Source organism: Barbatula barbatula (assembly GCF_947034865.1).
Source record: "Barbatula barbatula genome assembly, chromosome: 5".
In the NCBI taxonomy this organism is placed as follows: Eukaryota; Metazoa; Chordata; class Actinopteri; order Cypriniformes; family Nemacheilidae; genus Barbatula; species Barbatula barbatula.
The window spans coordinates 6,589,433-6,610,897 of NC_136769.1; the positions used below are offsets into that span (position 1 = coordinate 6,589,433).

The window sequence follows — 21,465 nt, forward strand, 5'->3', positions numbered from 1 at the left end:
AGAGCTTGTCAATCGATGTCACAGAGCATTGCATGCTGGGTGTCATGCAAACCACCTACATATTTGCTCCTTTCTGCTAGTGATTTCGTTTCAATGTTGTTCCGTTTGACTTGATTTATTCATATTTTCCGCCGCTCTATTTCTCTTCACACCACTGTACGCAAAAGCAAGGTGAGAGCCGTAGTAAAGCAATCGCTAGTTAACAACCTCCGAAGATGGCGGCGCCACCCCAGCATGCAAGGCACCGTGAGGTCGATTGACAAGCTCTATAGAAGATGCAAATGAGTGACTCATTTTGTCCTAATAATTCTAGCTGTGTATGGCAAAATGATTTGTATTCTTAAATATTCATGTTTTGTAATAATGTATCAGACACCGTGAGCACATCCAACCCTGCATTTCTCATTTTAGGATCAGCTGGCTTCAGACATGTACATCTTTTCTTCAAAGGAGGGAGAATACGCGGGCTATTACGTTCTGGTATTGCATCTCGATTTAAACTTCTTTTGTAACGTTTTGAAAAAAGATAAAGATGTGTTAAACATCATTCATGCATTTCAATTCTTTCACACCTGGCCATTTTAATAAATGTGTTGTTTGATATTATTCGTAAAAATGTATGCATACATAGAGAAAGCATGTTATGTTTGTGTTTGTCTTGACAGTTGTTAGAAGCACAAGCTGAATACCACAGAAGAGCTTTGGCCTCCATTGAAAGTGCCCTGCCCTCTATACAGTCACAGCAAGGTGCGATTTTACCCAAAACTGCTTTTAAGTCCTCATCTGAGATGGTGTTTTATATTAAACAACACTAACATAAACGCCTTTGAAAGAACTGAGAAGCACTGCTGTCACAAAGGAACTAAGCGAATGTGTTTTACGGTCTGACAGTATTTATTATCTGATCTTTAATGCTGTTCTTGTCAATTGAATCCAAATGGAAAAGGATTCACTGTAGTCTTTCCGGCTGTGAATCAATCTTTCTGCCTGTAATGTATCCAGTTTAACCTGCTTCTGATCTCCAACATCTAGTTCTGATTATTGAGTTTTCCCCGCTATAACTCAAATGAAACGCTCGCCTCTGTCTCTTCATCTGACACAGACAAATGGACGGAGATGCCAGCGTTTGGCACGGCTCTGGAGGAACATCTGAAGCGCAGTAACAGAGAGATCGCTCTGCCCATGGAGGCCTGCATCATGATGCTGCTGGAGACCGGCATGCAGGAGGAGGTATTTGACAAAACCAGAGATTCTGTTCGCGGCTGAAAAGGAAACGAATGCACATTGCTATGGAATATGACGGGTGGTTGCCATTTTGAAGAAAGCAGAATCACAGTCATGGAACAGGTCTTTCGGCACCCAAGCTTTTGGGTGTTTAGGATGGGCGAGTGCCACTCGTGTTTTGCCTTTTCAGAATGTTTGAGAATGTTCTTTATTGTCGTATTGACACAAGTATTTTAAGTAGTTATTAAAGAAAGCGGTCAAAAGTTTAAACATCATATTGTTAATATTATTTCAAATGTTTAGCCTAAAGGACACTCACAATTCCTTTGGGTGTAGCAGCAGTACGAGGACAGGAATGTACAAGAGCACCTTAAAACACTGAGCTTTACTTTTTATTGAACAAAAACAGATCGAGTATGCCCCTTCCCCCCCTGTGTTTCTGGTTTTCCATCTCGAAACAAACTACACATTTTTCTCAATGCAGGCAGGCAGCGGAGCGAAAGGCTTCTTCTTGTTCGCTTGATTCGCTCAATGATAAGCCAGCTCCATCAAACTTAGTGACAGAGCCATCTACCGCTCTGGCAGTGAAAATGTGGGGAAATGTATGCATTTACGGTGCATTCCGTCTATACAATTTGTCTGTATGCATGTTACCTAGGAATCGAACCTGTGACCTTTGCATTACCAGCACAACGCTCAACCAATTGAAATATCCGCAGCATTTATAGTCCTTTTACACATCAGATTGTCTTTATTTGATGTTTTTACTGTCCATGTCCTCCGTTGGCAGGGTTTGTTCCGTATCGCTGCCGGAGCATCTAAACTCAAGAAGCTGAAGGCGGCACTGGACTGTTCCACGTCCCAGCTGGAGGAGTTTTATTCGGACCCTCACGCCGTAGCGGGTACACTCTCCTCTTACTGCAACTGTAGCGTCTTCTGTATTCGTTTTTAGCTACAGATTGGCTGGAAGTTTTATTTAAGCGTTTGTGTGAAATCTGCATTTAGACTTCCTGAAATGCAAGTGAGGCTCGACTTATATTTTAAACCACCTACTGTCATTATGAAACCTGATTGATCTCAGTTCTGTTCAGCAGTGTAGTGCAAAAATAGGCCGCGTTGTCTTTCAGGTTTTGGTTTGGCTGTCTCGTGTGATGAGAAAATACTGTAGCATGTTTTCATATTTACTATAGTAAACTGTTGTAAAACTCTTAGATCAGAAATGCCCAAACTAGGGCCATTCAAAGCTGACCCGTGGTGACCTTTGATTTGGCCCGCCTTGTCATTCATGAAAATGGAGTGTGACACTTATTTAGTGTATATTTAATTGAATGTATTTCAAAGTACAGGTATAGTGACACACAACAAACAGGTAATAATGGAGAGATTCATTCAACATCATACAGATTGGTATAATTGAACAGTTGAAGTTTCATTTTTGGCCCTTCGTAGAAAAAGGGCCTCTCTGTCTTAGATACTATAGTGAAGCTTACCATAGTAAAAATAAAAGTATACAGCAGTGTTTACTACAGTTAATCACAAAATTCACAAAAGTATTGTAAACATTTTATTTTCTTATACAATATACTTAAAATGACTACAGTTTACTAAAGTAAATACTAAAGTATACTACAGCATTTATACATCTGGACTGATACTCTTTGAACTAGTAGCGAAACATGGACTTGTAGATCTTTTTGATGTGGGATCTTCTCATGTTTATTTAGGAGCACTGAAATCATACCTGCGAGAGCTGCCCGAGCCTCTGATGACCTTCCAGCTTTATGAAGAGTGGATAAAAGCCTCAAGGTAAAACACATTTACAGACATCACTCACATATTCAGATGTTCTTTTAAAGAAACCGCAATAACAGACGACACTAATGCTTGTATGGTACTAGGATCCTTTTTTAGAAAAGTGGAACTAATGAAGATAAATCAGATTCATCATCCGCGCAGTGTTTTTAGTTTTTCTTACGTGTAGACAGAAAAAAAGCATCTTAGAGGTTATCGTGGCGTTCATTGCTCTCTCTCTTCTCTCTCTCCTGCAGTATTTCTGACCCCGATAGGAGACTTCAGGCTCTCTGGGTTGTGTGTGACCAGTTACCAAAGGCCAACAAGACCAATTTTAGGTTTGTGACCAATTCACTTGAGGATCGAACAGCAGTTACGATTATGACTCGTAACAAGTGAATCTCTGCCTGTACAGATACTTGATGAAGTTTCTCGCCAAGCTTGCTCAGGAAAGCGACATCAATAAGATGACCGCAAGTAACATCGCCATCGTACTGGGACCCAACCTGCTGTGGGCCAAGATGGAGGGGTTAGACACACACCAGATTACAAATAAAACACACATAATGTCTTTCAACCTGCTTCACAGCAGACGGTTTACTTTTTTACTTTAAGAAGTGCCACTATTTCTGCTTTCTGTCAATATAAAACCTTTTAAAGGGAAGGTTCACCCAAAAATGTAAATTCTGTCATCATTTCCCCCACCCTCTTGTCTTTTTAAACCTGTATAAGTTTCTTTCTTCTGCAGAACACAAAATAAGATATTTATTGGCAACAGAACACTGCTGGTCCCCGTTGACTTGCATTGGCTTTGTGTCCATACAATTGAAGGCCATGGGGACCAATGGTTCTTGGTTACCAGCATCTTTAAAAAAATAAGTGTCTTTTGCAGATGATAGAAAGTCATAGAGGTTTGAAAGGACTTGAGGGTGATTAAATAATGACAGAATTATTTTTTTTGGTGCGAACCATCCCTTTAAAGTGTTAAAGTTGGTCATGTTGAGCTGTTTGATACCATTTCATTGTCTTTCTGTTTCAGAAGTCTTGCTGAAATGGCAGCGACCACTTCTGTTCATGTGGTGTCCATCATAGAACTGATTCTTCAGCATGCAAACTGGTTTTTCCCCGAAGGTAAGATTGGCATTTTTTGTGAGCATATACCTAAAAATGCTTTCTAGGTAGGGAGCTCACTAGGTTTTAGCACAGATCTTGTACATCCGCGTCTTAGCCGTATCTATAATATCTTCTTCCTGCAGATGTGGACTTCAACGTCTCAGGCATGTTTGCTCTGCCAGGATGCCCAGGTACTCCTGACTCTGATGTAGGAAGCATAGACAGAAGGCGTCCAGGCAGCCAGGGGTCATTCGATTTTGACACCTCTCGCAAAGACAGGTACAAGTCTTATCCTCGCCTTCACAGACACGAGTCCAGCTCCACAGTCGTTTCTGCGTCCTATGTAGTGGCCAGTGAGTGTGTCACCGTCAAAGCAGACGGCCGCAGATCAGAGCTGGGCGCTGTTTAGTCATATTTAACTAATATGACACGTGCATCTTTTTCAGCTGTAGTTGTTTGTTCTTTGTTTTTCCTTGAACTTTTGTATGCCTACTGAAACCAATAAACTGTATGCAGCATCTCTGATATATGTTGTGATTATGAATAAGGTGCTTAAGTCAGAAAACATGACGTATGAGTTTGCAAAACACAGATTCAACATGTTCCTTTATAATAAATGGGGTTCTGCTAAATGATTAGATGTTCAATGATAATTGAATATTTAAGGGATAGATTATGCAAAGCAAAAATGATGTCATCACCATTATGTCATTCAAAACATGTTTATGACTCTTACTTTTTTAAAACACAAAAGACGATATTTTGAGAAATGTCTCAGTTGTTTTTCGTGCATACAATGGAAGGTAATGGGGACCAATGTTGTTTGATTACCATTGTTGAAATACACTATAAATAATCATGTTTCAGAATATTTAGACATAGTGTTGCATTTATTAACCCCAAAAACATCTAAACGACCAAAAACGAAACCTTATCCATTACAAACACGTACTTCATAACTGTCTGAGTTCAGGTGGTGGTTGTGTCCTCCCGCTGTCACTGTTTGGTCTGAGTGTTTCATGCTATTTCCCCTCTTCCCTGTAGCCCTGCTAACAAACAGCCGGAACACTTCATTCGTAGAACCGGTACTCTAAATAAAAAGCAGCACTCCGTGCCAAACTTCCATCCTCCCCTCCCACTCATCGAACCTGTGTTTGATCCTGCCCCTCTGTCACCCGCTAGTGTGGGTTTGGAGGCCGGGCAGTGGGTGAACCCTGCTGCGGAGAACAGGTAAGGATTGCCGCAACCTTGAGGTACCGCTACTCCAACGCTGCTGGACACCATGCAGGAGCCTCTCGCTGTCCAAATCTGTGTCGCGTGCATATTGTCCTCTGTGCTGCTTTTTCGATCAATGCTTTAAAGCGCATCACTTGAATCGAAAGCCTTATTATTGGGTACAATAACAGAGAATTGTGAGTTTCAGGGAATATCTTAAAGGTATGAAATTTAGCGGCATCTAGCAGTGAGGTTATGAAATGCAACCAACGGCTCACTCCACCCCTCCCGTTCGAAGCACTACGGCAGCTCTCACAGGACCAAGTTACCGTCATGTTTTTGCCTTTTTGCCGAAGGAGATAGTGTATTTATGAATCGCGCTCTTTAGATCAGTTTGTCGTTTTGGGCTACTGTAGAAACAACATGGCGGTTCCATGGAAGGGGACTCACGGTGTACGTGATAGACATAGCTCATTCTAAGAGAATAAAAACAAAGCGCTTCATTATGTAAGGTCTTAATACACCTCTGAAGACATAGTTTTGTATATTATATTGCACATCTGTCAATCGATCCTCCAAAAAATTTCACACTAGACCTTTAACAGAGATCTCAATCCTTGGTATGCTCCAGGGCAGTCCTGTAATGTGTGCTAATTCTTTATAAAGCAGCATCAGCTATAATGTATCTGTACTATATGAATCAAACGGAAAATAAATTGGTACAGCCAACAAGAAGACCCTGTTGTCTTGGATGGTGATGATCAGATGCACCAAGTGAGGTGGGTTGGGAAAGAAATGGTTTCCAGGGTCTCCCGTTTTCTTTTGAGTCAGTTCACACCAGGCCTGATCTCAGTCTCCCATTCTGACATCTGTTTTTCTGTCTCTTTTCTGTGATGTAGAATAATCATTGCTTGAGTTAATGTCGTCCGCTTTGCTTTCCTTAATGTCTCCTTTCTTTAGTGGAAAAGATGCACTGCATGCCAACATCATACACTGCTAACTCTGATTGAAAGGATAGTTCACCCAAAAAAATCTGACATTTATTCATCCTTAATTTTTTTTGAACCAGTATATGACTCTTTCTTTTCTTCCATGGTTTTGTGTGCATACAGTGAAGGTCAATGGGGTAAAGTGTTGTTTGGTTAACAGCATTCTTCAAAATATCTTCTTTTGTGTTCTGCAGAAGAAAGAAAGTCATACAGGTTTGGAATGACATGAGAGTGAATGAAAGAAATTAATTTTTGGGTGAACTATACCTTAAGTCAACATGAAATGACATTTCCAACGCATTTAACTTTACCACTCTGTTTTTATATTTAGAAGAAAAAGTTACATTTACTGGATGATTCTGCAGGAATACATACTATAGAATAAAGGGGGTCAATTTCATGTTCAAACGATTAACTTCATTAACATAATTTGAAACAGTACAGTCTAGTGCATGTTAACTGAACCGTATATAACTGTTAAGTGTAATGCTATAAATTCCGTTTTTCTTCCTTTTCCAGTAACGTGATCCGAGAAACTGCGTCCACACCCCCATCCTTGAGGAACGGACCAGGCGGTGGGAGTGGAACTCTGAGTCAAATTAATTTGGGGACGCCTACCTCAGGTTCCAAGGGCCCCAGCCCTTTCATGGTACGCAAAGGTGAGTCCCTTTAAATTTAAAATCTAATCGTCTTATTTTTGATAAAACCAGTCAATGAAAACACGCATTGTGTTTCAGGTACAAAGAAACAAGCACCTGCACCTCCCAAACCACAAAACACCCCCAAAGCAGCCCTCATCCAGCCCGCACCCTTGAGCACCCCCCAGCCTGCCGTCGCACCTCGTCGCAACAACCAGACCCCTTTCCAGGCCCCCAGCCACCCGCCTCCACAACCTCCTTTTCAGAGTGCAGAAGAACCCGAAGCTTCTCCTCCAAGAACCCCAACACCACCAGGTACACCCCCACATGAATCCTCCCAGACCACGGGTTCAAACTACCCTACCGGCTCTCTGCCACGCCCCAGGCCCACCCCTCGACAACGACCCAAACCTACAGGCCCGCCACCGCCCCAGCCGACTAGTGAAGGTGCCAACGGCATCTGTGTTTCTGGATCAAAGATAATCTCAGGTAAGATTTTACTTTACTGCTGTTTTTGATTGGTTTCCAGGAGTCCCAATCACGAACGATATATTATTGTACTTTTCCAAGATCATTATACTGTTTTGTGTATTACAAGGTCTATTAAAACCATATTGTGTCATGATAAATGTCAAACCTGAGATTACTTCAACATTTCTGAAGGCAAATTCACACATGCTTACAAAAACATGTCCATGCAAGCGTGTTGATCTTGGATGAGAATGTGAAGCGTTCAGTGAACGAATGTTTACCAGAATGACACGCTTCCCAAACTCACTAAAACTCGCACATGACCTTAAAAACTCTTGTGAAACTGCAGGGAAACTCTACTAAAGCGTATTTGAAAGGTGTCCATTATATGTAGAAAAATCACACGACTCTGAGATTTTCCCATCATTAGGATCATTTTACGCGAGAATGGAAACTTGCAGATGCTTTGTGGACGTTTTACATTTCCATGTATTCATTTAGCAGACAATGAACTTCATCTTCAGACGTCAAAATCCAAACCAGGTCATTAGGATCAAGGTTTCCAGAGCCTGAATGAAAAATCTCGCTTTACATAAGAAGCTTGCTGCTTTAAGATATCAGATTGGTATTGTGACGGGTTTTATGTTTTTTTGATCATGAAGCATTTTGCTCATACATGGGAGTTCTTGTTATAAATAAATCACGCAGATTGCTCAATTACTTCATTTTCCATTTGTAAATCCTAAATTGAATCAGAATATAAAAATTTATATCTACCAAGGAGAATAAAAAGCGTCTTTCTTACTCTTCCGGAGTGTAAAAAAAGACAGGTTAAACCAATAAAAAAGACACGTTTTGCTGTATTTTATATTTATTCCTCAAGAGTTGAGCAGTAGCCACAGTTAAAATGTGGAGGTTAAAGTCCCAGTGAAATAAAAAATGACAATGCCTATTTTGTCATGAAATACTGCAGCGGTTTTTGTTAATAGTTTATCAATGTGGGTCATTCTCTTTTTAAAACTCGTGTGCCCTCAAAATCTTCAGTTAAAATCTGAAAATGCACTTCTGTCCTGTAATGACTATCCATCTTAGATGAAAGCCACGCCCACTATTGTTTCTCATTCAAAATTCCATTTCACCCAGAAATGCGTCAAAATACCAAAGTAAAAACGATCGCAACTTCCAGTTCATGGGGACTTTAAGGTTAGTGAAACCACATGCTGCAGTAGACAAAAGCTTTACCAGTGGACGTGGAAATTTCAGAAGCTGCCAAAAGTTTTTCAAAACTTGGTCTGTTGTTCGTGGCTGATGTGATGGCGGTGTAAACCTGCTATTAGCCCCATTCATTGCATCTGTTTTAATTAAGTCATTTCTTTGTACTTTTCACAGCTTAATATGTTTTACCAATGATGTGATTAGCTTTTCTAAAAGTTGTGATTTATTTCTCTGCTGGTTTATGGCAGTATGTCATGAGCATGTTGTGATGATGTTACAGATGTCTGATCTTCTCTCTGAGCTGTGATTTGAGTGACAGGCTATGGTAAGATCATCGAAAAAATCGATGGATGTTGTTGTTTTGTGTTAAATATGTGTTGGTTCTAATGCGCTCTGTGCTCGAACGGTTTGTGTGCCTATTTAACACGACTAACAAAACCTGCATGACAGCCTGCCAAAAGGGACAGTCCCCACAAAAATAAGAAATTCGGTCATCTTCGGGTTATTAAAAACCTGTATACGACACTTTCTATACTGTGAAACACAAAAGAAGATATTTTGAGAAATGTCTCAGTGGTTTTGTGTGTATAATGGATTTTAATGGGGACCAGTGCTCTTTGGTTACCAATATTTTTCAAAATATTTTCTTTTGTGTTAGAAAGTCAAACAGGTTTGGTATGACACGAACGTAAGTAAATGATCAAAGAATTTTCATTTTTGGGCGAACTGTCCCTTTAACCAATTCTTTATGTCTTGTCTTAGGATGCAGCTAAACATGCACTTACCCCATAAAACTTGGTTGCTTCTGCTCATATAATGTCAAAATGGTGTATGTTAACATCTTATGGTCACAATATTAGGTTCACAAACATGTCCTGGTAATAACCTTAAATAAAACAAAAAACATAGTATTATTTTCCAAATTCCCATTACTGTTACATGGAAAAACATGTTAACTTGTGTATTATACAAAATGGACAATCATGGCAGTAATTGTGGATCTGAATTTAATTTATTATGATAAAATTAAAGTCTTGTTTCTTTAATCAAAATATAATTGGATTTCATTAAATATGGGGTAAAATGTAACCTTGACATGTGTTCATGAGATTCATTCAGTACGTCATTATTCTTAAATACAGTTTATATAAGGAATTTAAGTAAATAAATCCCAACCCTGTCCTGAAGCACAGGGTCTTGTATCACCATAAAGGGGTTTGTTTTGCAATAACAACCGGCTGTATGTACATTATCGTGCTTATTACACGGCTACCTGTCACATTTATTTTATCGTTCTCTGGTGCTAATTATTGTGCTCATACTTTTGTTCATATAGCATCAGTGTATATATATATAAATATATTTATTGTATATTTAGCTCAAGCTTATATCATTAATCACGATATATCAGTATATTGCAAACAAACAAAAACTGCAAAGAATGTCACATACTTAACACGTTATTTTCCAATTGTCACTGTCACAAAATTCTAGAAAAATCTGTAGCACAGGGAATATGGGATGAAACGATGATGGGTGACCACGTCTAGAACTTGGTTCGTGATGACAGTATTAGTCAATTAAAGATAAAAACGATCAAATGTACCCTTCTGAAGTTTTGGACGACTCATTTTTAGTCATTTTAGTTATGTTTAACTATTGTTTTGAGCTCAGTCTTATGCCAGTACCTTGTCATTTGCGTGTACGAGCAATAATACCAACTTCGATGGTTAAAACAATTATGTAATTTTCGTATTGAGCGTGTTAAACCTGATAAAGAAACAGTTAAAAATGAAAGCGAAACACGTTACATTGTGTTATTAGATATTAAATATTGATTTTGAAGATTTGATGTGCTCTTTTGTCAACAAATTCAAACCAGGCATGAGAATCCGGATCAGCCGTGCATTATCACTTTTAGGGCAGCAAACTCGCATTATAATGGAGGTGACCAACCTGCCAGACGTTATTTCAGAGAGCCGTGTAATAATATATTTGATCCTTTAGAATCTCTTAGGGATGTATGTTAGGACCATATCAAAGTGTTTCCACAGTGTAAAATGATCTCAAATGTTATGCTACGGAAGGGAAGTCTTAGAGCATTTTAGCTTTAATGGAAGAAACGATCAAATGTGTTGATTCACGTCTTTGCCTGTGTTAAGATGGAGAAGGAGATGGAGAGGAATCGGTCATGGGACCAGGGCTGGACCTTGTCCCTGAGCTAGCTGAGGGTCAAACAATGGAAACACTCCCAGCTCCTCAACACCAATCAGAAAGCACCGCCCTGTAGAGGAGGAGGAGCTTTATACACACACAGCCAATCGACAGCTATGTTCAACGCATCACTTTTCCAAACACTGAAGCTTTCTAGAAGCGCCCTGGAGTCTCTCCAGCCTCGCAATGCTGGCACATTGTAATGATGTAAAGAATTCAGTGTACACATGTTTACATGCTGTACAATCTACTTTCTCTGGCCTGGTTATGAACATATGAACATGAATGTCTTTAAGTTGTGATTTGATCCATTTTTGTGTTAGTTAATTTGTGTGATTCTTTTTTTTATTCTTTCTGTCGCTATTGCAAGTTTGACTTTTGGCAGGATATTTGTGCACCGCAAAAAATGAACAGAAATGGTTGACAAAATATTCACGCTTTAAAAAATATAAAAGTACCATTCATCTTAAAAAAGCGCACATGCAATAGTATTTTTGAGTATTTTATCCTGGGGTGCAATACTGACTATATTTATTTGTCATTTTCCCATTGGGGTTATCTTGTGGATTATCAATTACATTTTAAGGGCCAGTTTACTCAAAAATGAGGACGATATTTGGAAGATTGTCAGTCACTAAACAGAGCTCATCCCCACTTTTACTGCCATAGTAGCGAAAATAAAAACTAGCAGTCAATGGGGGATGAGATCTGCTCAATTATTGACATTCGTCCAAATATCTTTCTTTGTGTTTAGTGGAAAAAAGACATTTGTACATCTGAGGATTGGTAAATGATGACAGAATTTTCATTTTGGGATGAACTGAGCCTTTAAGGGCCATATGCCACAAGGACGACAAAAAAGATATATCTGAATTTAGGCCGGGGATGTGGGGGCTTGAACCTCACAACTATAAAAATGATACAGATGAATAATATTGTTGGAATCACTTTCAGAGTGATTTTGTTCCAGCAAATGAACAATAATACATTGACAGCCAATCAAAATCCATTCGACTTTAATGCGTTAAATATGTGAAACAGCAGCATGCAAGCTTAGAATAAACATAACATTATCATCTGTTGGCTAATTGTCGATCTATATGATATAAACATGAAGAAAGACACAAAGAGCACTGACAACTTTAATGTGAATACAAAGGTTAAAAAGATCCACGGAGTTCAGGAAACATGCAGCTAGAAAGCCAAAAGTCATTTCTCTCTCGGAAAGGAGTGTGTATCTATTTCTGTGCATATTTTACCTCTACTTAAGTTTCTGTTTTTCTTGTGCGCAAATCCTGTTCCTTTCAACACGGACGCTTTTTTCTAATTCTATATCTAATAAAATGCTAATCGATCATAGAAACATCATGGAGTCAGTTCTCAAAGCAAACTGTATTTATTGCAGCAATAAGTTCCCACTTGGAATGAACAAAACCGTCAGCCGCATCACTGAATCAGTCATTTATAAACCGATTGTTGATAAATAAATATGTAAATCTGTGATTTACAAGTATTCTATTGAACATTTAGCTGGAAATCTATATTTGTCATGAGCTCTGCACATTCACCAATGATGGTTCACACGATGCTAGGCCCAGTAAGCAATGAGAAACACAGCCACGGACAGACAGACGATCAGGTTTGCGTTTAACAGGTGACTCATGCAGGGATCTTCAACGAGCGAGCACGCCGCCGTCTCCGGAGGAGGGCTCGTGGGTTTCTCATCCGTTTCCTTCTCCATTCCACAGATCCAAAACAAAGCAGATTTCAGCTTAGATGAACTCTTCTCATCGGGCTCGGTACCGCAGAAGGCTGCCGAGAAAACAGAATCGCACAGATAACTATTCTGACCCGCATGAATATGCATGTGCAAGGCTTTTTGTTCCGGGGTCAGTGAGCCAGATATGCCGATGTTTGACTGTCATTGCATTAGACAACCGAAATAACAAGATAAGTGGTTAAAAAGTTAAAAACAGCCGTCCTGAAACTAATTATCTCACAATAAGACATGTTTTCAAGTCCAAAACAATAGATGCAGTGTTCAAAACAAAGTATTGGAACTCGACTAGTGTTAACTGCACCTGTGGTTGTTCTACTGGCACACCTGTGTGAACTTGAATATATCCATCACAATGATAACAGATGGTTTCAAACATTATTATAAAAACGACTCTAATGTAATGACGTACAGATATTTTTAGGGTGAATTTAAGGGACATTTTGCTTTTCTACATTCTTCAAAATATCTTCTTTTGTGTTCAACAAATCAAAATACAGACTTTTCATTTTTGAGTGACTGTTCCTTTAAATACCTTGCCTAAGATATTTAATGTCCTTGTTTGAATCAGTCAACACATTTTCCTTTTTAAAAGCAATAATAATACCACATGCCTTTGTCTCCCTCTGCTGGATATCTGGACTATAATATAAACGAACAGAAATAGAAAATGACTGAAAATAAAGATGATGAATAAAGTTGAGATAAGCTAAGTTGAATCTAATGCATGCTGAGAATGATCACTGGCCTAACAAAAAAAATACTTCAAGTTCATTAAATCAAGTCACACGTTTATCTACCAAAGTTTAAATATATCTTTAAGTGTACTTTATGTGTTTGATTCTAACTAAAGTGGTCGATGTCTAGTTTTTATAAGTAAAATAAACTAGGAGCTCACCATGATCACAAGGATGTGTTTCTGAAAAGTAGGTTCACGGGTAGACTGAAGTATCATTTCTTATTTTTAGTTTAAAACAAGTATACTGTAACAGCGCACTTGAATAAACTTTTTTCGTATGGATGGATTTATACAGAATCATGCGAGAAAGTACCTTCTTTTGTTTTGTGGGCATCGGTTTCCATCTCTTTTGTGTACTGCGTGTCAGTCTCGATTGTGTCGAGATCTGTAATGGCAAACGTGTCAGTCTCCACTGGATCAAAACGCGTGTACCATGTCAATCGACTGATCTGCAAAATGACAAAACCCTGAGATTGCAACACATATCACCGTACAATCACAAAACTACAAAAACATGTGAACCTCATGCATGTGTTTGTGTGGTGTGTGTTATCTCACCTGCTCGGGTTTGGGCTCTTCTGTAGCCAAACTAATACAAACCACCACGATGAGTGTGAAGACGGTGAGAATGATGGAGAAGTACAGATAGTGAACATATTTGATGATGTCGGGTCTGTTGTCGCTCTCGTAGCAGACTGGTGTGGGGTACACAAAGTCCAAAATCATCCGTATGCATCCCACCAATAGGCCCAGTATCAGCCCCCAGAACGCCCCCTAAACCAACACAAACACATTGTGTTCAAAAGTTCAAACATATTAACTGTATGAATAGTCTGTTGTCCTCTACCTTCTCATTAGCACGTTTCCAGAAGCATCCACAGAGGAAGACCACGGATACTGGAGGCTGCAGGTACATGCTGATGGACTGAATGTAGATGAAGAGCTGTCCACCCTGACTGGCCTGAACCAGAGGAATCCACAGCACCGACACCACCACTAACACCAACACGAATACTCTTTCACACAAACACACACACAAGTTATCATTTCACTCACTTCTAAGGATAACATTTGCTCTCAAAGTGTACCTATACATTGTAATTACTACGTCATTTTACAGATTTTTCAGTTCTTCTTTACAGATTTTCCGCTAAATGTAAGAATGAGATAAACAGTTTTTGCTGATTTTTTATGTATTTTTACAGTGGGAAACGTTATTTTACAGTTTATTTCTGGTGTCCTTTCTGCACCCATCTGCCTCGTTTTTAAATAAGATTTTATTTATTTACTGTTATTTTTTATGTATAGTCAAAAGAAAAGGATCGCAAATTTCCTAGAAATCCGGGGAAACATGTAATTTTACAGTGGGAAACGTTATTTTACAGTTTATTTCTGTTGTCCTTTCTGCGCTCACCTGCCTCGTTTTTAAATAAGATTTTATTTATTTACTGTTATTTTTTATGTATAGTCAAAAGAAAAGGACCGCAAATTTCCTAGAAATCCGGGGAAACATGTAATTTTACAGTGGGAAACGTTATTTTACAGTTTATTTCTGTTGTCCTTTCTGCGCCCACCTGCCTCGTTTTTAAATAAGATTTTATTTATTTACTGTTTATTTTTTATGTATGGTCAAAAGAAAAGGACCGCAAATTTTCAAGAAAACCCGGGAAAACAATTTATTATGTGTACAGTTGTGTTCAAACTAATAGCAGTCCAACATCACTAACCAGATCAGTCACTGTTTTTGGTAGAAATAATGTTTCTATATATTTTACATTTACATTGTAGGCATTTGGCAGACCCTTTGCGTCTTACAATGCATTATCCTATACATTTTACGTGGGTATTTCCAATCCCATGGGATCGAACCTACAATCTTGCGTTGTTAACGCAATACTCTTACCACTGAGCTACAGGAAAGCTAATATAGCAAAAAAGATTTGCTATATGGCTAATATTTTACTAGTAGGTGTAGTAGAGTTATAGAAAACCAGCAGACCCAACAGTGCTGCTAATTTTGTGTAATTGAATCATTAATTGAAACGGGCATGTTCAAAATAGTAGCAGTGTGGAGTTCAAATAGAGAGGTAAATCATTCTGTGGAAAAACTGGTGTCAAAGTGGACCTTCTTTGAGGACGAAGGCTCAAACTGTGGATTTCTCTCTGAGTAAAATGGGTCGTTCAAGACATTGTTCAGAAGAACAGCGTACTTTGATAAAAAAATTATTAGAGAGTGAAAAGCATAAAGAAGTGCAGAAAATGATAGGCTGCTCAGCTATAATGATATTAAATGCTTTAAAATGGCAACCAAAACCAGAAAGAAAACAAAAAGAAAAAACCATTCCAATGGATCGAAGAATAGCCAAAATGGCAAAGACTGGCCAACGATCAGCTCCAGGGGGATCAAAGAAAGTCTGCTGTTACCTGTGAGTACTGTAACAATTAGAAGACGCCTATGTGAAGCTATCTTCAAGAAGCCCCCGCAAGGTCCCGTCGTTAAAAAGACAACATGTGCCGAAGAGGTTACAATTTGCCAAAGAACACATTGACTGGCCTAATGAGAAATGGCGTAATATGTTGTGGACTGACCAAAGCAAGATTGTTCTTTTTGGGTCTAGGGGTCGAGACAGTTTGACAGACGACCCCAAACACTGAATTCAAGCCACAGTACACTGTGAAGACAATGAAGCATGGTGGCGCAATCATCATATGGGGATGTTTCTCATGTGTTGGGCCTATTTATTGGATTCCAGGGATCATGGATCAGTTTCAGTACATTAAAATACTTAAAGAAAAAGGGTCAACAATGACCCCAAACACACCAATGAGCGAGCAGCATCTTGGTTCCAGACCAACAAGATTAACGTTATGAAGTGGCCAGCCCAATGTCCAGACCTTAATCCAATAGAAAACTTGTTGAGCTGTTTCTGAGGCAAAACCAAGAAATGCAGAGGAATTGTGGTGTGCAGTGCAATCGTCCTGGGCTGGAATACCTGTTCACGGGTGATAGAAGTTGGTCGACTCCATGCAACACAGATGTGAAGCAGTTCTCAGAAACAGTGGCGATCCAGTTCAGTGATTCACAAGAACGCTAAATCTTCTCTTTTTTTAAAGCTCTTTTCATTTAAAACAGTAAATGTTTGACTTTCTAAAGAAAAAAGAAAAACCTCTTTCTTTCTGTAGAGGTAATTACATTTTGTGTTCATGTTTTGTTCTTCATGTTTTGATATATAATAGAATGTGCAGTGTTCCCAATGCATTTGTGTATTGAAATAAAAGTTATTATAAGGATTTTAAGCCTTACTCACACACTGCTATTATTTTGAACGTAAATGTATTATATCCTGTAATATTACAGGAAAGAAAACTTTTATTTTACAGTATAATCTGTCAATCCAGCTGACAGTAAATTTCTGTTTTGTTTACAGTGTATGTACACAAACCATCACACTTTTACAGAAGTTGAAACAGCCCAGCTTTAACAACTGGGTAACATTGAATGCCCACGTGTTTTCATTTATGGGACGAGAAAACGCTAATCGACACGTTATGCAGAACTGCTACTGTGAAACATTTTGAGTTTCCAAACCAAAAGCAAGAATTTTAGATGTGCAAAAATTCAACTTCATTTGAATGTTCTTGCGCATGACTTACCTCCCCACGATCATGAGCTCCCACTCAGTAGCAGATCTCCGGACGTACCGCCACAGGTCCATGGTGAAGATGGTGCTGGAACTGTTGAATATAGAGGTCAAGGAGGACATGAGAGCGGCCAGCATGACGGCCATCATCAGACCCCTCAGACCTGGAACAACACCCAGGAACTAAATCAGTTCATCATCCCAGAGCTTCTTAAAACATCGACGGTGAAAGAACAAGACTGAAGACTGAAGGATTGTAGGATGAAATAATATTTGGGCGAACCGTTCTCAAGGAAAAACATGTATACCTGCAGGAAGAAGTTCCATGACTAGTTTGGCATAAGCGATGTCAGAGCAGCCCACCGGGTTCCCACACACCTGCTTACACACGTCAGGGTCCGCACAACCCACCTCATCTAGATTACACAAAAAAAAAACTTCAATTTTGATATCATGGTCACTTTAAGCCTTGACGCTCTTCAGATGGGTTCACTTCGGTGGGGTCACCTGGATAAAGTATCCTGCTTATCATGCCAGGAAGGACCATCATGAAGAAGGGCAGAACTTTGAGGTAAGCAGCCAGCAAAGATCCTCCTTTAGCATGAAGAATGTTTTTAGAAGCCAGCGAACGCTGGACTATAACCTGGACACAGTGACAATAACACAACATCAAGTGTTTATCGAATGAATTAGATTTCGCTTCATTAAGTACAGTCTTGCTTTCCTTCACCTGGTCAGAACACCAGTACCACATGGAGGGCACGGACATGCCCAGAATGACCCCCGGCCAGGGGAGGTCAGAGGTCACCGGGTGACGGAAAATATGAAAGGCGTCTTCTCGAGGAATCCCGCAGGTAGTGTTGGGGACTAGGACGGAGGGTATAGCCTGAGGATACCTGTCCAGAACCGCTTGAATTCCCCCGACCTCTGAAAAACCTTCACAGTAACAGAAAACATGAAATCCAGTTTTTATTTCTCTATGCTTCTATGCATCCTAATAACTTACTGAATCCCATGAGGATCAAGGCTCCTATTACCATGATGACAGTCTGAACTGCATCAGTGTAGATCACAGCTGCCAGACCACCTGCAACCACGTCATATCTGTCATGAGACGGCTCAACAGAGTATTTCAAGCATATTAAGAGTCAAATATCCAGACCCGCGATGGTGTAGAGGGCCGTGATGCCCAGAAGCAAAACCACGGCGAGGTAGATGTTCCACTGGAGAGCCTGCTGGATGAACACGGCTCCTGCATACATGTCCACCTTCACAGAGAATGACAAATATCAAAATGACAGTAATATAAGCATTTTTGTTTCATTCTCATATTTTCATTCTCATATTTCTTACTTTTGCATTTATGTGCAGAAAATGAAAACTGGAGAAACTCAAAATAACAGACTGTATTTTTTCTGATCTCAAATACTTCAAAGAAAACAAGTTCATATTCACATTTAACAACAGTAATATTTGTACATTTAGGAAAAGCTCAAAATGTATATTTCTATGTGATAACCTATGTGATTTGTATCACTGTTTTCGTGTGTCTTTCACATTGCTGTTGGATGACTTTGTCACTCCTGAGGTTTGATTTTGTTGAAATTCAACAGACACTGGGCTGGAATTGCCACAATACATCTAGAAATGATGATTCAATACACATTTGGAATGGTCTCTTAATTTTTTTCGTGATGTTTTCATATATTGCACTTACTGATATTTTGGTGAAGATGTAAATAAATAGATATAAAACACAAAGGAATAACGGGATTCTTTTGCCTCCAAATCTTTTCTGTAAATACTCCGGCATTGTCGTGACCTGTGAAATAATACAACAATCTGAATCAGCATGATTTACCTGTGAAGAAAACGAACGTTGTAAAAGATCAAAATTAAATTCGTCTCACCCTTGACGCAATGTAGATGGGCAAAAATAGCCAGCCCAAGAGCAACACCATGATCATTCCCTACGTAAAATATAAACAAGAATAAGTTAATATCAACCACATTACAACAGAAGGCTCCTTAAACTTTACCAAGACTTTACAAACTTTAAACTTCATGTCTTTGCCATTAACCGTAATCTGCTTCATAAGCATGTTATTTTATTATCTTGGACTTCCTTCGAGAACGAGAAAGAAATGTTCAAATGTAAAAGTACTGTGCTCACGTTCCATTCATAAGCAGCGGCACCAATACCAGCTGCTGCCCCTGAGCCTGCCAGTCCAATGAAGTGACCACTGCCAACATTACTGGCAAAAAGTGACGCGCCCACCTGCCCAAACATATGTAAATCAGGAGAAAATTACCTTCTTTATTAAAAGCACGATGTTGCAATATACGTATACAAGTACATGGAACTTAAATTGCTATTTTCTTCAAGCGAACTAAAATGTTGCATTAATTTCTTTTGATTTGGGATGAAGTTTTTGATACGGTTTTGACAGATTTTTGTGAGATTCACCCACAGGCCACCAGGTCATGTTTTTGCCTGCCAGAAAGTACCCGTCTACTGTGCTCCTCTTGGTCTTCCACATGGACTGTTGAGAGAGCGAAAGATTTTGAATGTGTCAGATGCAGAATGTATAGATAACATATAATATATACATGAGACTGGGGCTAGTTGTCACACATAACTCCACTCTTCGCCACAAAACAGCAACTGAAAATACTTAAACATTTATTTTATTTTGTATTAATAAATTCTTTGCCAACACTATAAAGTGTATCTGTGCCATTACAGAGAATGATAAAGTTTTGTGTTACTTGTGTTACTTTTAACAGAAAATATGTTAAAAATAAACACACAATTTGTTAAAATTTGCATATCCATTTTAATGTAGTAATTTTAGTTCCAGTTTATTGTTAAGGCCATATATATTTTTGCTTTTATATATTACATATATTTGCTTTGATATATAACTTTTATATATTATATCATGTTTATTTTATTTTATTTCAACTGACAAAAGTTTCAATAGTTTTAATGATTAAATATTTTTTTACAATGTACAGACATACAGTATACTTCAACCCTTTAGTTAAAATCTGTCTTTGTATTATTTCAATGAGAGAAAGTGTACCAGAACCACCCATGATCTGAACAAAACATGCCATGATATACCGTAGTAAAAGGATTACCCATAATCCCACAGCCAGGATCAAGATGAAGTAGATGACCAGCACCACGATATCTGTGGTGACCAGGATGGTCGGCGGTGATGTGTTTTCAGCGGTCGGGGAAGGAGAAGCGTGGGGAAGCTCGGTGGCACCCATGAGGTCAAAGGTCAACGAGTTTCTCAAGTGCGTGTCACTTTTTAAAACAAAAGCACAGACATGTGTGCACGCGTTGACAAGCTGGATGCAATAACAACAGTAGATGTGACTTTACACCTTCAGTTATCTATTATCTAACATTTTTCCAAGAATTACAGTCATATATTCATTATATATTCATATTAAAACACATGGCACGTGTTTCCTTAGAACTAAATCTGATAACTAAATTGTGTGTGTGTCTATGTGTGTTAGTAAGTGTGCATATTGTGTGTGTGTGTGTGTGTGGAGTGTTTTGTATGTGGGTGTGATGGATCGGTGTGTGTCTGTCTTCTGTCTTTTCACTTTATTTTTTTTCCTTGTATAACTTTATATATTTAGCTTATAGTCAAAATGTTTCATGTTCAACTGCTTTGTAACAATGAAACTTGTAAAAAGCGCCAAATAAATAAAGTTGACTTGATAAAAGGATTTCAACAGAGGATTACTAAATTTTCTTGTTTCTTTCGTTTCTTTATATGGCATGTTATACAATTTGCACTCTTGCAAAGCAGATGTACAGTAAACATGTTAAACAGACAATAGAGGTAAAAAATGTAGGGAGAAATAAAAAATATACTTACAAACATGCAACTTTATAAGAGTCTGAACGATATCAACGCTTAAGGTTCTCCGAATCTGAAAAATTACGAACTGCTGCTTCAGCTTGAAGAATCACCAAAGCTGTGATCTAAGATCTCATGGAGTAAAACCAAATAAAAGTATAGACTCACCTGAAAAATGAGTGGGATAGACAAGTCTTCATCTGAGCCTGGTGTCCATTCAAACGGTCTTTAGTGACAGAATCCGTTTGTTCTGTGGACACGTTCCCTGTCTGATGGAAAAGATCAAACTCCACTTGCTCTTTATGTAAGATGACATGCGCTGGTTAAAATGTAAGAGCGTTTTATTATCAAAACAGTGATGACAACAGAACCATGTTGCAACATTCCTCATACACAGTTACTTAGTAGAGATGCCAACATTCATTAAACATCACGAACCTTAAATAACAATCATGTATGTTCTTAAATGAATTAATAACAAAAAATAAAGGGTTTGTGGTGTTGCGTTTGTCAATGCATGGACATAATTTGCATTTAGTCATTTAATTTTGAAA

The 21,465-nt window shown here is 38.7% G+C and overlaps 2 protein-coding genes across 10 annotated transcripts in view; one reads left to right on the plus strand and one right to left on the minus strand.

The window, feature by feature from the left end:
• The window catches only part of arhgap17b (Rho GTPase activating protein 17b), a 24,367-nt gene extending 11,995 nt beyond the window's left edge, over positions 1-12,372 (plus strand). For 2 of the 8 annotated variants that reach the window (XM_079455494.1, XM_079455492.1), the window contains 14 exons: positions 412-480; positions 666-747; positions 1,103-1,230; positions 2,015-2,126; positions 2,949-3,030; positions 3,273-3,353; positions 3,431-3,544; positions 4,055-4,146; positions 4,272-4,407; positions 5,173-5,358; positions 6,852-6,991; positions 7,070-7,459; positions 8,937-8,981; positions 10,819-12,230. In XM_079455494.1, coding sequence (XP_079311620.1) covers positions 412-480; positions 666-747; positions 1,103-1,230; positions 2,015-2,126; positions 2,949-3,030; positions 3,273-3,353; positions 3,431-3,544; positions 4,055-4,146; positions 4,272-4,407; positions 5,173-5,358; positions 6,852-6,991; positions 7,070-7,459; positions 8,937-8,944 — 1,620 coding nt within the window. In that variant the 3' untranslated portion in view covers positions 8,945-8,981; positions 10,819-12,230. Of the gene's footprint in view, positions 1-411; positions 481-665; positions 748-1,102; positions 1,231-2,014; positions 2,127-2,948; positions 3,031-3,272; positions 3,354-3,430; positions 3,545-4,054; positions 4,147-4,271; positions 4,408-5,172; positions 5,359-6,851; positions 6,992-7,069; positions 7,460-8,936; positions 8,982-10,818 lie in introns of all 8 variants that reach the window. The other 6 variants (XM_079455497.1, XM_079455496.1, XM_079455491.1 and 3 more) reach the window with 6 other exon arrangements.
• On the minus strand, positions 11,872-21,222 carry slc5a11 (solute carrier family 5 member 11). 2 transcript variants are annotated; one of them, XM_079455498.1, is made up of 17 exons: positions 21,080-21,222; positions 20,930-20,984; positions 20,172-20,343; positions 19,499-19,570; positions 19,201-19,305; positions 18,938-18,997; positions 18,745-18,849; positions 18,190-18,295; positions 18,034-18,114; positions 17,758-17,963; positions 17,535-17,670; positions 17,336-17,443; positions 17,041-17,191; positions 14,234-14,402; positions 13,945-14,160; positions 13,700-13,835; positions 11,872-12,682 (listed from the first exon to the last, which is right to left on the minus strand). In XM_079455498.1, the coding sequence occupies exons 3-17, from the start codon at positions 20,304-20,306 to the stop codon at positions 12,459-12,461; spliced, it is 2,010 nt and encodes a 669-aa protein (XP_079311624.1). In that variant the 5' UTR covers positions 20,307-20,343; positions 20,930-20,984; positions 21,080-21,222; the 3' UTR covers positions 11,872-12,458. The 2 variants fall into 2 exon arrangements, with proteins under 2 accessions (XP_079311624.1, XP_079311625.1); XM_079455499.1 differs by having other exon boundaries at positions 12,252-12,682; positions 20,155-20,343.
• Between the last annotated feature and the right edge of the window lie 243 nt (positions 21,223-21,465).

What these genes read in the sequence shown, in the direction of transcription:
- slc5a11 (XM_079455498.1), bottom strand. Translation starts at nt 20,306, where the DNA reads ATGGGTGCCACCGAGCTTCCCCACGCTTCTCCTTCCCCGACCGCTGAA. An exon ending in AAAACATGACCTGGTGGCCT is followed by an intron (nt 19,306 to 19,498) that starts GTGGGTGAATCT and finishes ATGTTTGGGCAG; the next exon opens with GTGGGCGCGTCACTTTTTGC. An exon ending in CCGCTGCTTATGAATGGAAC is followed by an intron (nt 18,998 to 19,200) that starts GTGAGCACAGTA and finishes TATTTTACGTAG; the next exon opens with GGAATGATCATGGTGTTGCT.